The 16,569-nt window shown below is 43.2% G+C and overlaps 1 protein-coding gene across 2 annotated transcripts in view; it reads right to left on the bottom strand.

Moving 5' to 3' along the window:
- The window catches only part of LOC105018694 (tensin-3), a 42,184-nt gene extending 28,571 nt beyond the window's left edge, over nt 1–13,613 (bottom strand). The window contains exons 1-8 of one of the 2 annotated variants that reach the window (XM_010884330.3): nt 13,183–13,613; nt 9,938–10,001; nt 5,082–5,252; nt 4,691–4,741; nt 4,232–4,354; nt 3,597–3,661; nt 1,409–1,492; nt 952–1,064 (exon numbers count right to left, since the gene is read on the bottom strand). In XM_010884330.3, coding sequence (XP_010882632.2) covers nt 952–1,064; nt 1,409–1,492; nt 3,597–3,661; nt 4,232–4,354; nt 4,691–4,741; nt 5,082–5,231 — 586 coding nt within the window. In that variant the 5' untranslated portion in view covers nt 5,232–5,252; nt 9,938–10,001; nt 13,183–13,613. The remainder of the gene's footprint in view (nt 1–951; nt 1,065–1,408; nt 1,493–3,596; nt 3,662–4,231; nt 4,355–4,690; nt 4,742–5,081; nt 5,253–9,937; nt 10,002–13,182) is intronic. The other variant, XM_010884340.3, reaches the window with a different exon arrangement.
- Between the last annotated feature and the right edge of the window lie 2,956 nt (nt 13,614–16,569).

The following is a 16,569-nucleotide window of genomic DNA, read 5'->3' as shown; positions in this document are numbered from 1 at the left end:
AAAGCAAACTAAATTACGAAAATATCACAAAGGACTCAACAGGACATATATATTAGAGTATTAGTATTAGATTGTATGCTGCTGTAGAGGTTTTAGGATCGAATAGAAACAATGCAATTTCTGCAGTGTGAATGCTTGCAGATCACTCACTTGGAGGGCAGTGCTTGTTGACAACTGGGTAGGCCTATTTGTAATTTAACAATATTCCCAGAATATGTAGTAAGATATATAATTGGCTATAAAAATACAGATTTACCAAGATCCTAATGACCCAAAAATGTGAGCTTCAAACAAGAGTATATTCGGATAGTATAGTCTAGGAGTGCTACATACATAATGGTTGAGGGTCGCCTGAGTCTTTTTCAGGGGTTTTCATGTCACAAAACACAGACTAAAGTGTCTGGAAAGCACAAATCTGTGGTTTTCAATCTTGCAAAATGAGGGCAAAGACTTCAGGGCATATAAAAGGCATACAATCTCTGCCTCAATCTTTTTCAGCTGCAACAGACAATACATAGCAGTCTGACCTGACACTCTGTGTCAGTCGTTCTATTCTGTGTGCAACATACACTGAACAGCTTCTCAAATCTCCAGTCGTCGTTGTGTTAAATAGTACACAGAACATTTCCACGGTGGTAAACCACAGTTCTAATAAAGGCTTGTATCAGCAGTGCTATCTGCGGGAAGTAGTTGTTGTGAAATGCATGAAAACGTTTGTTTATGTGGAAAAAAAATGGGTGTGGAGGGCCTTGACTTTATTAAAGTGATTCTGTGGTTCATGTGTGTTCATTTACAATGTGTCTCAGGGAAGGGACTGGTTCATTTAGCTTACAAGGTCTCAAGCTACTGTATTTCTCAATAGCCTCACAGGGTTTTTATTGGCAGTTATTTGTCAGACTTCTATTAACTTTTGTCTGTACAACACACGGACTAGAGCGCTCAGTGATTTACCTCCAGCAGCGTTGAAGTTGGGGATCCCATGAAGAATGATGCAATGCAGGAACAGTGGAGAGGCATTGATTTTCATCGAGCCACTCAGGAGACTGTTCAGGATCCAAACATACCTAGCATGAAGGCACAGAGGAGATACTGTAATGTGCATCATACCTACCAAGGGGATCCTCGCTAGCTATACACCTCTGCATAGAGTTTGGATCTGACTGCAACAGATCACCCAGAGCAATGATGCAAGTGGAAGGGTGCACCCATGACAATTCTAACAGGTAATGTGGTAAACAACAAACCGGCTCTAAGATCATTAGCTTGTGTGTTTGAGATGGGGACATTCTTTACGTGACAGAGTCACAGTGATTCAGTGTGTGTGTGTGTGTGTGTGTGTGCGTGTGTGTGGAGAGGGTGATATGTGTATGAGCAGATGGAAGCACATAAGCTAAAACCCCGAACTTACCGTTTCTGGGAGGGTGTCATCATTGCGGAGACCTTGTCGTCGTAGTACTTCCTCATCGCAAAGCGGTCCAGGGCTTGATCAGCACTGTGAGATAAATTCAGCCAATTAAAGTAAATCGTACCTATATTCCAGTTGATTTTAAAGCAGGGGTTCTGAAAGTTTTTGGCTCCTGAAGTATACAAACAAGTTGATGTACAGTAGTAATTAACAGAGAATGTTAACTTTTCTGTGTCAAGACAGCTCTTTAAAAAAAAATTATGGAGGGAAGATTCGCAATGGTATTTAAACCTAAGTAGGACATATGCGTGTATTCCTACAAGTCTTTACTATCCGTAATAGGGCCATAATATTTTGTAGTTCAAACTGGAAGTTAGAGCTGAAGAAAACAGAAACCGCTCATTTTATTACACCCAAAATATTTAATTATATACTTCTACCACATTCACCGCCTCCCCCCATTTTGCAATAGCCAGTTTGTGATAAAGGACCCGCCTCATCGCAGGAACTCCCAATGGACTCGGGACAGTCTATGCTGAGACGTCCTCTGAAAGCACATCTGATGCCCTTCTGGTTGTAATCACGTTGCTCGCTCAATTAAACTGAAATCCTCACACACTGGTGCACTCTTCAGCCCTCCATCTTAATTCAGCCTACAGCACCCAAGCCACAGCATGGAGCAACAGGGCAAAGCAATCCTGTTCCAATCCGCACAATCCAGAACATTGCTGGCCGGTTACGACGCCCCTCTGCGGAAACCGCTGGTTTAACCTCGGATTCGAACACTGGTCTTTTTTCACGACCACATTGTGTGAATGCATCAATGCACACACTGCAAACAAACATTGTCACATTCAGGTATTCACTATTCACACACACACACACACACACACACACAAACAGTGAATAAGGGAGAAAGTAAGCAGAGGGATAAGGGATTCCAGCAGAGAGAAAGACAATACCATTTCAAAGTAAACACATGGTGGGATGGGGGGATGAAGAGGCCAGAGCGTGTTGATAGTTGATATTCTAATTGCTATTCCTACAGGGCTTTATACAAGATGTATCTCTCCCTCTGTTTCTCTAGTTCTCTCTCCCCTCTTCCAGCTGATCTTAATCTTTCTCTTTCTTCTCTACCCATCTACCTTTCTCTCACCACTGTGTATAGTCTTTCTCAGAGCCTACTGCAACAAAATAAAATAAAATTAACATAATATATAAATACACATTTTGATTCACACTATCAACAAGAAACGTGTGCAGGGCTTGGGCCAGACCACTGATCTGGTAGGTGTCAAAATTCAATGTCAGTGTTCTGTACCTGGTTATCCCAAATTGCTTTGATGATAGAAGAATTGTTTTGGTGCCTGTGTGAGATGTCACCACTCACTCCACTCTAATTCACATTGAGCGAGACATCGCCTTTAGACCTCAGTAGCCACATGGAGTATCTGCCGACGTGCGGCGCTACGAAAAATGTATCTCCTTTGACAAGTGTAGTAATTTTTATAGAATTAACGCAGTGCAAAAACACTGTCAGTGGGAGCAGAACAGCACGTTGATTGACTAGCCCAACCCGGCCCTAATGGCCAGTGTGTACTCATATCACACAGGGTCTGTTAGCAGAAAGGATCTCCATAAGCACATAAGACAAGACACACAAGACTTCCAAACCTCATAAACCACTTTCTGCTGGAATGTTTGCTGTTGGTTGAATCTGGGGATTATATACCTTCAGCCTTTCAAACTGGAAATGTGTCAATTTCTCTGTTTATGTAACATACAATTTGCTTGCTTGAGGATAAATTATTTAGACCTCAAGTTCCTTACTGAAACTCATTATTTTTTTCCTCTTCAGTTCCATTAAGAAAAATAACACTGACCTTTGTACTAAACAGCGGTTGCTGTAGTTGAGCTCTTATCATGAATGTCTAGTATGTATATTTGATGTTGATATAGAATGTGTAATCCTGAATGTGTGACTCATGACTTTCTTTTGAATCCACATCTATAACTATTGTTTAAATCAAGTTCTGACTCACAATGGAAACTCAATGAAAGTGAGTTCAGTGGGCCCTAAACTGTTCAGGAACTGAAGTGGATTTCATTTCTGTCTACCTGAGACTTTGTAGTTGATAAGGATCTGGTTTGCACACCAATAATCAAATATTTGTTACAGATGTTAGCATACCTGGCAGATATGTCGGTGAAATGAACAAACGATGAAATGACCACTCCAATTCGACCTTTTCCACCCTGAAATACAAGAGATAAACAGCATCAGTATATTACTTCAAGAGAAGCTAAGTGATTTAAAAAATATATTTTTCAGAATTAACTGTTAGTCTCATTCAATTTGGAATGATAATGTTTATTCAACAAAGAAATAGCAGAAACCATTTCTAATGAACCCCAATAGAAAATGTATCTCTCAAAAATATCTAGGGAAATGGCCAAGCCTAACTTAGCAGATAATTTCAATAAATTTTAAGACAATGATAAATAAACTACTTTAGTCAACATAACATAGACTAAATATGTGAAACTTGCAAACCTCAGCAAGGAAAGTTAACCCTATATACTGGAAAATTGCACAAAAATACTGCTTTTTTTTGCACTCAAAACATTTCATAAAGCAAAAAGCCTGATCTCCCACCAATCCAATTCTAATCGTTTGCAAACATTTTCGTTCTAACAGAAGACGACCATCTTAACTTGTACAATCAGCTATGAAAAATGACGTCAATGTGACGTGAAACAAGTGAGGTCAGAAGAAGACAAAACCAGAGTGGTTAGAACTGAGATGAGGACGACGAAGAGGCTCACCCTGCAGTGAATGACCACCACGTGAAGCGGCTCAGCATTGAGCCAGCCTTCCATTGCCTTGCAGATGGTACAGATCTTATCCAGAGGAGGGGCGTGCAGGTCAGGCCAGCCCGTGTCTAAAGTCTACAAACACATAAAATTAATCCACATACCACACACACACTGGACACAGTGGTCATCTATCCAACCTCTGGGTGACCTATCCTATCTATTTAGCACGCGCAGTGTCTCCAGAAACCCTTGAGACAGCCTTTGTTAATCGGAGGGTTATCTTGTGATACAGTTGCTAACAGATAAGGTTGAGGAGACACGTCACTGATACCCATTGATTTATAGCAAATAGAGTTGGTCTGCGGCTTTGTTTATATGTGTATCACATCTGAGGCTCCTCAAGTCTTGCCCTTTGTTTACCCTTGTCCATGTTGCACATATGGGAAACAAACAGTACGGTTCCTTTACCTTAGGGTTCATTTTAGAGAGATCATGCCTCTTCTCCGACAAGTTTATAATCTAGAAAAAAAATTAAAATATTGTATGAATACACTCATTTAATCTAACATTAGGATTGTATAAAAATGATAGGCTCTTTTTTATGTAATTATCACTTGATAACAGGGTCACTTGATCAGTAACAGTCTAACGGCCAGTTTTGCAGACTAATTTGTAAACCTCTCCATACTACAAATCTGAAGTCAGCCACGAGATCTGAGACACATAGCAGGATTGAATAAAGTCCAATAACAGCAAACTAACCCTTCAATCCTGAAAGGACTAGGTATTAATGGTCAGTGTGCTAAAAGCAGGATAGAGGATGATATGGTACAAATGGACGTGAGTACTGCTAACTGACCAAGTAGTTATCAGCATGCTTTGACTTGAGCATCCGTGTGACATCCTTCAGGTTGTGGAGGTAGATCTCCTCGGTGCATGCCCTGGGAAAGGACACGGCGATTATACGCTCTGTCACATAAGTCAGGTCAAGTTCGTATCCCTCCTCCATCCTCACATCTGGGTCTTCTTACTGTTGGGTTGAGAGACAGAGGAAAAAGCCTCAGGTACTGCAACCCCCCGCCCCCCCCCCCCCCCCCGCCCACTGACAGCAGTCATGTGTTTTTGGTCGAGTCAGTTTGTAAAAGGGCCTTGGAGTCAGCCATTGTGATCGGCCACCCCTGAGCTCTTTACAAAAGGAACACAGGCCTATAAGGTTGGATGACAAAGAAAGACACCATCTGTCTTCACCAGTCCCAACATGTCACGGGGCCTCGTGGTAGGTAGATGAAAATACACTTTTTCCTTTTTATTACTTAGTCAAAGTGTCGTCGATGTTTAAGTTAATGTCATGTACAGACTCTTTTCGAATAAGAAAAAAAAGAACTAGTAAACCGAGTAAACATTCTCAGTGTAGCATGGTAAAAACATACAGCAAATAATGTAACACGTAAAAATAAAAAGCATTGGAATGCTTGTCAGCATGCTGTGTAGCCCGGAGATATGGTTCCTGTGACCTCATGACCATGAACTTCCTGTCTAGCTACAAGAGACAGGAGCTTCCCCCACTCATCCACATGGCCCTTATCATTGGGGATCTGTCAGCTGGAGAATAGGAAATGATTCTTTAAACAGCACATTGGCATCCATACAAAAAGGATCCATACAAAATACCACAGTACAATTGTCAGCGTGAGTTCTTCTAAGAATTGTTTTTACATCAGTCATACAGTGTGTTCTATTTCCAGGTCCTTCTATTAGTTTCCCAATCTGACCACAATGACAATCAAAGTAAGCGATCAGTGTGAGCTCTCAACATTCTCAGAACAGTATGGATTTCATGTTAGTTGCTCAACAGAGACAGTTTTGGCATGGCTCTAGTGACAAAATAACATAACTCTCTGTATGCAATCTATTCCATTCCTGTCCACCATGTAATCTAGACCATCAAGACATTACTGCAAGTTCTGTATCTCGGACTGTTCCCTCCACAATACCATGCACCTTTTGCAGGTCTATGGCAAACGGAATTAAAGAAAATGCAGAGTTCCAGTCGAGTCACTTGATTGTTTGTTGAGATTAAAAGTGAAAAAGCTTTGGTCTTTCCCAGAGGTAAAAGTGCATGATGGTGAAGTCTGAAGTGACTGCATCCTAAAGTGAAACACTTCCAAAGGCTCCAGAGAGAGAGAAAGAGAACGAGAGGCCAGAGACATAAACCAGTGGGCCGAGACCTACCGAACCCAGGGGCTTAAACCAGTGGGCCGAGACCTACCGAACCCAGGGGCTTAAACCAGTGGGCCGAGACCTACCGAACCCAGGGGCTTAAACCAGTGGGCCGAGACCTACCGAACCCAGGGGCTTAAACCAGTGGGCCGAGACCTACCGAACCCAGGGGCTTAAACCAGTGGGCCGAGACCTACCGAACCCAGGGGCTTAAACCAGTGGGCCGAGACCTATCGCACCCAGGGGCTTAAAACAAGGGTCTGAGACCTACTGCACCCAGAGACATAAACTAGGGGACCATGAGCTACCGCACCCAGGGGCTTAAACCAGGGGGCCGAAACCTACCGCACCCAGGGGCTTAAACCAGTGGGCCAAGACCTACCGCACCCAGGGACATAAACCAGGGGTCCGAGACCTACCGCACCCAGAGACATAAACTAGGGGACCGAGAGCTACCACACCCAGGGGCTTAAACCAGGGGTCCGAGACCTACCGCACCCAGGGGCTTAAACCAGGGGTACGAGACCTACCGCACCCAGGGCCTTAAACCAGGGGTCCGAGACCTACCGCACCCAGGGGCTTAAACCAGGGGTCCGAGACCTACCGCACCCAGGGGCTTAAACCAGGGGTCCGAGACCTACTGCACCCAGAAACATAAACCAGGTGGCTGAGACCTACCACACCCAGAGACATAAACCAGGGATCCAAGACCTACCGCACTCAGGGGCTTAAACCAGGTGGCTGAGACCTACCGCACTCAGAGACATAAACCAGGGGGCCGAGAACTACCGCACCCAGGGGCTTAAAACAGTTCTCGGAGAGGAATGAAAGGGAGCTATACATGCATGTGTGAGTGTGAGAGGGAGCGAGAGTGAGGGTCATCGCTAGGGGATACAGGTTGGGGGGGTGGAGAAGTGGGTGGCAGGGGGGAAAGAGAGGTGTAGGTAGGGAATGGCTTGGAGAATTAATTTGTGTGTGTCATTGTAAAGGCTGTCACTAGCGTCTGCAGTTGGACCTCATAGTGGTGTAAGTCTATTTTCTGTGGGAGCTGCGGGAAACTGTTGACTAATGACAAATGAATGAACAGGTTGACCGGTCAACTCTTGAGGTTTTTATTGTCAGTGGGAACCAAATAAGAGGGAGGCTGAACTAGACTGTGTTTTAGAAAGTGTCTAAGCATTGTGTCAGAGAGAGAAGTGGGGTTCACCACTAGGGTCTGAATGACCCAAAGCTTTTAGGTAACATTGTTATAACAAAGTTATTTAAACACTGAGGTTAAAGATTGGTTTGAGTCTGACAGTCAACCGTTGCTGAGTTTGCCCTTACCAGGGTAAGCCTAGATTCCAGTAATGTTTAATTACTTTATACGCAAACTATCCTACATTTTTTTTATTGAACCATATTAATTTCCAAAACCATTGGATACATTTAAATACATTTCAGTACATCCAATGACAAACATACATTTCAATGTGAGCACAGAAGTAGAGAAATTTGAGAAGCCCAATCCTTAAATGATGTTTAGTCCTAAATCACCATAAGTTAGTACACAATCTCAACATAAATCATCCAGGCGTACTCTACGCTGCGGTAGTTCTTTTCAACTGTGATGTTTCTCCCACAGTTCCATCCTGTCTCTCATCAATCAAGTCAGACACACAGCGGAGACTTGCCCCGGCACGCACCGCCCATAATTGCTCTTTAATTTACACGGAGGGCTTTTGTTCCTGGTCCGGGGCATGGCTCTAAGCCAGAGAGGCACAACACAACAACCTAGGCATGGCGGGCGTGCCAAGGATCTCAGAGTGCAGCCCACCCATGGCACAGCCACTGGGAGTACACAGCAGAGTATTGGCAGAAGAGATGGTTCAGGCCTAAGCAAAACTCAGTGGATTTTGAAAAAACAACAACAAAAAAACAGGTTGCCAGTGCCAGCAGGCTTCATGGAAAACACGCTGAAACATGTCCAGGATACTGGGGATGTAGGTGTGTCTATTCTGCATCCCCTGGCCTACAACCCTGGAGGTATGTGGGGTAAAGCCTACAACCCTGGAGGTATGTGGGGTAAAGCCTACAACCCTGGAGGTATGTGGGGTAAAGCCTATAACCCTGGAGGTATGTGGGGTAAAGCCTACAACCCTGGAGGTATGGGGTAAAGCCTACAATCCTGGAGGTATATGGGGTGAAGCCTACAACCCTGGAGGTATGGGCGGTAAAGCCTACAACCCTGGAGGTATGTGGGGTAAAGCCTACAACCCTGGAGGTATGGGGGGTAAAGCCTATAACCCTGGAGGTATGTGGGGTAAAGCCTACAACCCTGGAGGTATGTGGGGTAAAGCCTACAACCCTGGAGGTATGTGGGATAAAGCCTACAACCCTGGAGGTATGGGGTAAAGCCTACAACCCTGGAGGTATGGGGGGTAAAGCCTAAAACCCTGGAGGTATGGGGGTAAAGCCTACAACCCTGAAAGTAGGTGGGATAAAGCTGAGCTGGTGGTGCGTGGGTGCTGTCAGCAGGACTTAGACATAGATCCCTCAGCGACAACCCCCCATCCTGATCCTTCCAGGGAACCTCGCTCCACCTCCTGTAGCCAACCTGACACTGCGTGGAGTCTTTCGTGTCATAATTCAGGGGAGTTTACAGAGGACACGCCAAGCGCTGTTAACTCTGAAGAAATTAAATCCCCCTACCAGTAATCAGTGCTGGTCAGCTTCTGAGAACTGAAGTCTGGCCCAATCATGTGAACGGTGACCTCATGGTTGTTTTCATGGTTGAGCACATCGTGGTGACATCGGCTGCCAAAAACAAACTGCATTCCGGCTTGTCCCAAATTATGACGTTATCCAACAGAATTGGAGGGCTGGGCCACAGCTACTGAGACCATTAGATGATTTGGTTTTACACATCTGCAGAGTCCTTGGTTACATTCTCCATAATAAATCACAAAATGGTGGCCTAGGCCGGTTCAGTGACGTGAGCCAACCCCCAGCTGCCCACCTGTACTGCTACAACATGGATTCAAAATCGGCCAAAAGATTAGTGTCAAACCTTCATCCCTTTCCAGTCAACCAAGGGCATACGATGCCCGACAAAATATGTTGTTCAAAAGCACATGATGGTGATCGGGTCACGATCTAATGGCTGACTCCGAGAGGGATTGGAAAGACGAAGCAGCACAACAAGAAGCAAGAGTCCGAGTAACAACGTAGGATGAAAACCCAGTGAGAAGTAAAACGAGCCAAAAACAGAGATAAAATGGAAAGAAACGGGCTGAATGGAAAATAAAGGGCTTTTCAGTGGAAAAGGGAACAGCAGATGAAACAGCTTAAGGTGGGGGAAGCAGCATAATCCTTTAAAGACAGTGTCTAAAACCACACGGAGGGGCTACAACTCTGCAGCCATAAAGTCCACAGTCCTCGCTAGCACAGCTGGCCGTCTTCAGAAGTTCTAATAGTCTTTTTATTGGTTAATATCATTCATTTATCCTGACTTACCAAGCATATACCTTTCTGGCCAGAAACCAGAACAAAATCTGCGTAGAGTTGTCCGTGTCTTGTTCTGTCAAGGAGAATAAAGTACAACCCCCAGGTCTTAGTCTTTTTTTCAAAGATCAATAATAAAACAATAGGCAACGAATTGGCACCATTACATTCAATCAATTAACTGCACTGAGAAAGCCACTATTCATGATCAACTCTACACCACATGCATATTTCTTATGTTCCATTGGCCACGTGTGATGGCTGACTTGTTGCAAGTTACTTTCCTTGACTCAATATATAACTTTGAAGTGTTCCTATTGGCTGGTCTTGATTCGTGATTGACAGGACATGGCAGTGCCGTCCATTTTGGGGTTAGTTGAGAATTCCCAACGGTCACATTATACCAAAAATATGTTTCAGTGGTTAGACTGATGTTCATTTATGTAAGCAACACTCAGAAAACTCCCAGTTCACGCTTAACTAAACCTTGCCAAAAGCCAGATCCTCTTCATGTAATAACCCAAATCTATAGTCAGTAAAGTATGAAGTCTGCCTCTCCACTAGTGGTCTACAGTTGATATGAACTAGTTAAACCCCCTTCCATTTCTACATTCAAGTAATTTAGCAGATGTTCTTATCCGGAGCGTTTAACAGTGGTGAGTTGATACTTGTTCATATTATTTCATACTGGCCTCTGTGGGACTCAAACCCACAACCCTGGCATTAAAAGCACCATGCTCACACCATGATCTACACAGGGCTTTTTATGGCCCTTTTAAACGTGAATAATGGAATGAAGGATAAAAGCTATGGAAATATATGGCCTATTTCTGCAGGGGGGACACGGCTCAGTAAAGCCCAGTGTGGGAGGGCCTGGCTGTGATGTGGACCAGTGTAAAAACCAGGAACACGCAGCCTGCTGTCCCTCTGGGAGTCGGTGTCCTCGGTCCGGCAGCCTGGGAAACATTAATGATTTTCTAAGCTGTTTGTCTTGAATTCTCAGCCACACCAAACGTGTTGTAAACGCTTCAGGAAGTCTGGCCGCTTACAGGGATACTGTTAAACTGGAATGCTTTTAACGGTCCGTTCTGTGTCATTTCATCCTTTTACTACAAGCAGAAACTCCACAGGCTTTGGGGCACAGAGGTAAGTTCTCTGCACAAGCATGTTAGTTAAATGGGGGATTAATTGTATTATTTTATCGTTTCAAATGTTGCTTTTGCATCTTTTTTGGTCGAACTCCATGTTATAGGTGACGTATAGCACAAAATGCAGGGGATAGTAAGTGATGAACTATAGCTTTGCACAGCTGTGGCTGAACTCTTCAACTCAATACGCTTGTGGTGCAGTATATCACTTCTCTGTGCAGATACTGGGCGCCTGAAGGTAATATGCAGTGATTCTGGACGCCATCTAATAACCCAACCCTTAATCCCATCAGTCATTCAGACAGAGCTTCATGCATCCACTCATACTTGGCATGGATGGAAAGCAGCAGCATCTTTTCAAACAGTCAGATCTTTTCAAACCGTCAGAGGGGATAACATCTCCCACCATTACATAACAGGCTAGATGGATGAAGTGGCTTTGGGGAGAAGAGGCCACAGTTTGTTCTGCCTGTTTCCTGTCTCGCTCCATAGGTTTTACGCTGTGGCTGTGGCCATTCAACACGATGAACCGAATTAAACAAAACCATGGAATCTGTTGGAAGAAAAGCTGCGGGAGGGGAACCGGAGTAGAGGGGATATTTTTAGTCTGTTTATTTAGCGACTGGAACTTTAACATATAGTTGTCACAGGATATTTTGATGGGAAATAAAAGCGAGCTGCTTCCCTGTCTCTGGGTGAGCCTAATTGCACCAGGCTCCTAAAGCACCACCTAATTACCGCCTTCGTTCCCAAGGTCATAGAGGAATGAGTTCTAAAATGGATTACACTCCCGCTTTCTCTCTCTCTCGTTCTCCCTCTCATTCTCTCTCGTTCTCTTCACCCCAGCTAATGGCTCACATATGTGTGCAGCGTGGCTAGCTGCTCTATTCTGTGACAATCTGTAGACCTCCAGTCAGTCCCTACCCTGTGAAGAACAGAATGCTCACTTTTGCTTAGCTTACCGTACACGCACACGTCAACCCTCTGGCAACCCACCTGTCCAAACCACGTTATCAGGGTCCAATTTATTTTGTCGCTCAGCCGGCTTTTTTGTAATTTCTACCATCTTATCAAAGGAAAGAGACGGAGAACTCAAATGTTTCTTACACTTTCACAGTTCACACCTAATAGTTAAAAGCGTTATCTGAATGTGTGTTTGTAGTGCCTTGGGGCTTTCCGTCTGTTTGTTTTCGAGATAGACAGCTCCAGGAAGGTGTAAATACATGTGTGAGTCTGGATTAATACTTAGAGATCTAGACAGGTAAATAGGAGTGCATAGCCTATGTGCTGTAATAGGGACTAGTACATGTCATCAACAATGGTTGCCTGAAAATCACAGCCCTGAGGCTCTGAATACCACACAGCAGCTGTGGCTTGAAGACGCTACATATTTTTTTCCTGTCCCTCTGCATCTTTATATTTCCCAGTACAGACCTGCGATTCAACAAAAGAACTGAACAAAATTCCACTGGATTCCTTGAGCTGTGTGCGGACTTCACTACCCCTGGAATGGCCCCCATATGTTTCACATCAGAAAGTTCACCAGCACAGTGAAGCCCCAAAACAGCATGGAGTCCCCAAACCAATTCAAAAGGCTGTGCAAAAAAATTGGAACGTTACAGTGATGTGATTCTCATAACGTGAATAGCTGCAGCTAATGCTTTGTGAGGACACCCTGTTTTATTGTTGAACAACACTCACTGTCTCATTAAAATAAACCCTGCTTATAGACTTTGAATGAACCCTTCTCTATTTTCAGAATTCTGCCTGCAGGCCCCCCTCATACCACCACCACCACCACAACCACGATCACCACTACCACTGACACATGCACACTCATACATACACACACACACACATACACACACACACATACACACGCAGTGAGCCCCCATAAATTGGGCACGGGACCAAAGTAAAGACTAGGCAATGCTCGCATTTTGAATAAATTCAACTGAATGAAATGTGCCTGAACCACAGAACAGAGAGAAGCACTGATAACGTCACCAGACAGCTTGAAACTACTCCTGAAGTACAATCCCACCACTAAAACCAGCTGTGCTGCGAACAGTAAAACAACATTACCCACGTCAAAACACCCATCCTTACCGTTTCGAAACTTAAACTTGGAGCTTTTATTCTACTTTATCCTTTAAAATCCCTCCACCGGTCAGACACAAGAGGAAAGGTAAAGTCCCAATCCAGGCGAAGAAGAGTAGAAAGGTCTTAGCCCGTCAAACAGGCTGAAGAGGCTGACTTGCTCATTCTCTGGTGCTGGAATGTGGTTGCAGGGTGATCAGAGGCACGTCTGTGAGCTCACTTTGTCCCCTCAGTGGTTCCCTCCCAGGCTGTTGCTGCTGGCTCCTTCTACTGGCTGTTGGCTGCTGCGGCCGTGTTAAAATGGAACCCCGGTCTGCTCTGTTCCTGAACTGCTGCTCTGCTCCACTCAACCCCCAACGCACTTCCTCCAGTCAACCTAGGCTGCTAGCTGCAGCCGCCACAAGTCCTGGCATGGGATAGTCCTCCCACAGTGCCGCTGGGCTGGGGCTCACTACCTCTCTGATCCCTCCTCCTTTCCCTCTCTCCCCTTCTTCAACCCCCTCCCCTCACAATCTTTCTTTCTCTCTCTCTCTCTCTCTCTCCCTGTCTCTCACTCTCAAAAACACATTCATTCTAATGGTGGCTCTATGTCTGCTTCAGCCTTTGTTATATCAGGCAAGTGGACCCACACATATCTATACATGAGAGTTAGAGGGGGGGTGGGGGCAGATTATACTGAACTTTATAACGTTACTTTAAAAGTGTGATTGTTCTTTCTAAGGTTTAAACAAACTGTGGTTTAGAGTGAAATTATTACAATCAATTTGATATGCTTCTTTGGCAGTCTCAACATAAGAATTGAGTTGAATGACCTAAAAATGTATTCTGTCCGTCCATTTTGGGCCACTGGCACCCTCAGGGAAGTCATACATGTGCCCTTCACTGTCAATTAATTGTCTATACATACCACAGCAGCAGAAATGACTAAAGGTCTTTTTGATTTTATAATTCATGTATTGAATTTGATTTGCTTATAGATAAGTCAGTATATTACCCAGGCATGCCTTTCCAGAGAAACCTACAGGAGCAATTAGGGTTGCTTAAGGACTGATTGGCAGATGTATCAATGTGCCACCTCAGAGTTTCCATCCAGCAAACTTTGGGTTACGAGTCAGATGCTCTAACCTCTAGCCTGTGTATCACATTGTGTTATCTCTGCAGTAATTTGTTTTCCTGATCAGTAGCTCTAAGCACTAGTATCATGATGTACTATCTATTTAGTACTTTCTATGTGTATTCGGTTGATATGTATTTTTTTCTACTGAGTTGTCAGCATCAGTCAAATGTTAGGCATAAGATCATCTGACCAGTAATCCAGGTAATTGTGGAAAATGAGAATGTTCTCAGTCAACCTGGTACATTAAGGGCAAAATTGTAAACCCATTATTTTAATTGTAATGTTTATTCAACAGTAAATGTTTTGCTTCGATATAAAGAGCCAGCCAAAACCCACACGAAGAACAGAAATGGTTTACAGAATCACCTGACTTGACAAGTAAGACCAAACTACCAAATATTAACTATTAGCAACAATATTTTTTTCTACCCCTAGCCCATGTGATGTGGGCATAACAGTAGTATGGTAGAAAGGAAGGAAAGTGTACTAACTGAATCTTGGGAGTGAATATATCGGCCAATTTCTTATGAGTCATCACACTAAATTCTAAAGGACAGGTAATTTCTAAAAAGTTACAGTCACTTCCAGCTGCCACTGGGTCTCAGAAACACACATTTCATAACCAATGAATGACACTAACTGTACCTCCTATTGTATAGTAGTACAATGGTACATTGATAACCTTTGACCTGAGGCATGTAAGAGACCAGTTGTTTGCTTGGCAACTGATCCAGGGACAGTGGAATCTGGCTTACATAACAGCACTGTGTGAGTGATGGACCTTGGATACTGAAGGAGTGGCCTACTTAATGATTGACTCTGTCCAAACTTTAAGCTAAACATTCACACAAATACAAACTGACATTCCTGCATTGCTGTCGTCTAAGACATCTTTCTGATACAGTCTCATGTAGGACACATTTAGTTAATTTCAATATAGTGCAGATTTGTTGCGATTGTGTGTTTTACATTTACACAGTGAAAATGCTTTGTAAATGTTACGAGTGGTTTCGGAGTTGGTCATCAACAAACTCAGAGTTTAACTCAGTAGTGTCAGTAAGTAATGTTTGCGCCCTCTATGGGTGAACCCATTATTGTATCAACATTGTATAAGGGCAATTTCTCACCTTAATCTCCATATAGGCCAATCACTAACTTAAAAAGATGTTTACATGACACTTTAAAAAAGTCAAAGAGAAATTATTTACTTTATTTTTCTATCCTTCGAAATACATAATATATAATAACAGAAAATACAATCAATAAATTCACAATGTATAGCCTACTCGTTTAACTGTATACTGTGGATTGTGTTATGTAATTCTCAGGTAAAATAATTGTTACAAAGGACTATTTTAAAGCAAAAAAAACATACATGAATATTGTGGATATTAAAATGCTGTGAGAAAGTGCAGTCTGGGGATAAACATTTTGGGGATTTAGGCCTCCAACAAAATAAAGATTCCGATCTTTCGGAAGATTCCGTGAATGTGCACACATTTTATTTTCTAAAAAGCACAGTATAATTAACATTAATCTCAATAATTTCGATTGTTACGTCAATCCTAGGGCTGTAACGGTAAATGTATTCGTATACCTGGATCGTTGCACCTGACTAAGAATTAATACATTTCAAAACGTTTTTAAAATAGCCAGCACACTGTGTTAAATGGCTCTTAAAAAATGTTTAGCTGAGAAAGCATTTCTCTTGAAACGGGACCCTACGTCGATATCGAAATTATAATAGCCCTACTTGGAGCTTTTCCAACTTATGTTTAGTGAGCCGAAGTCGAGAAGTAACAGCTGCAAAGGCAAGTTGTGATATTAATATACAAATATTGTAGAATCTTCCAGCTTTATTTAAATCTCCAGTTAAGCAGCATTTTTGTATACCAGTAACATAGGAAGTTAGTTGACTGTTGTTGATAAAACAGCACTTCTGTCACCACTTCTTCACCGAAGTAGGCTGGTCTACGGTGCAGCCAACAGCTCATTCCTGTTAACAGTATTAATTGGTAGTTCGCAGTTATGTAGTGATTCTTTCAACTGAAATGTTCATACAAACAGGTATCACAGCGAATCTGTACAACGCGCTTCTTCCTGACGGTCAGCGTACGGTACCGTGGGTTGGGCGTAACGTTACACGCTAAATTATCCTGTATCACAAAAAGATTGGGAATAACATGTTTACTTTCAAACTTGAAAATGTAAGATAGCCTGAGGTAAAATGGTACTACAACATATTACACGTCCAGACCAAAATGGAGGGAAAATTGTTT

Source organism: Esox lucius, chromosome 3, assembly GCF_011004845.1.
Source record: "Esox lucius isolate fEsoLuc1 chromosome 3, fEsoLuc1.pri, whole genome shotgun sequence".
NCBI lineage: Eukaryota > Metazoa > Chordata > Actinopteri > Esociformes > Esocidae > Esox > Esox lucius.
This window is presented reverse-complemented; position numbering and strand designations above follow the sequence as displayed.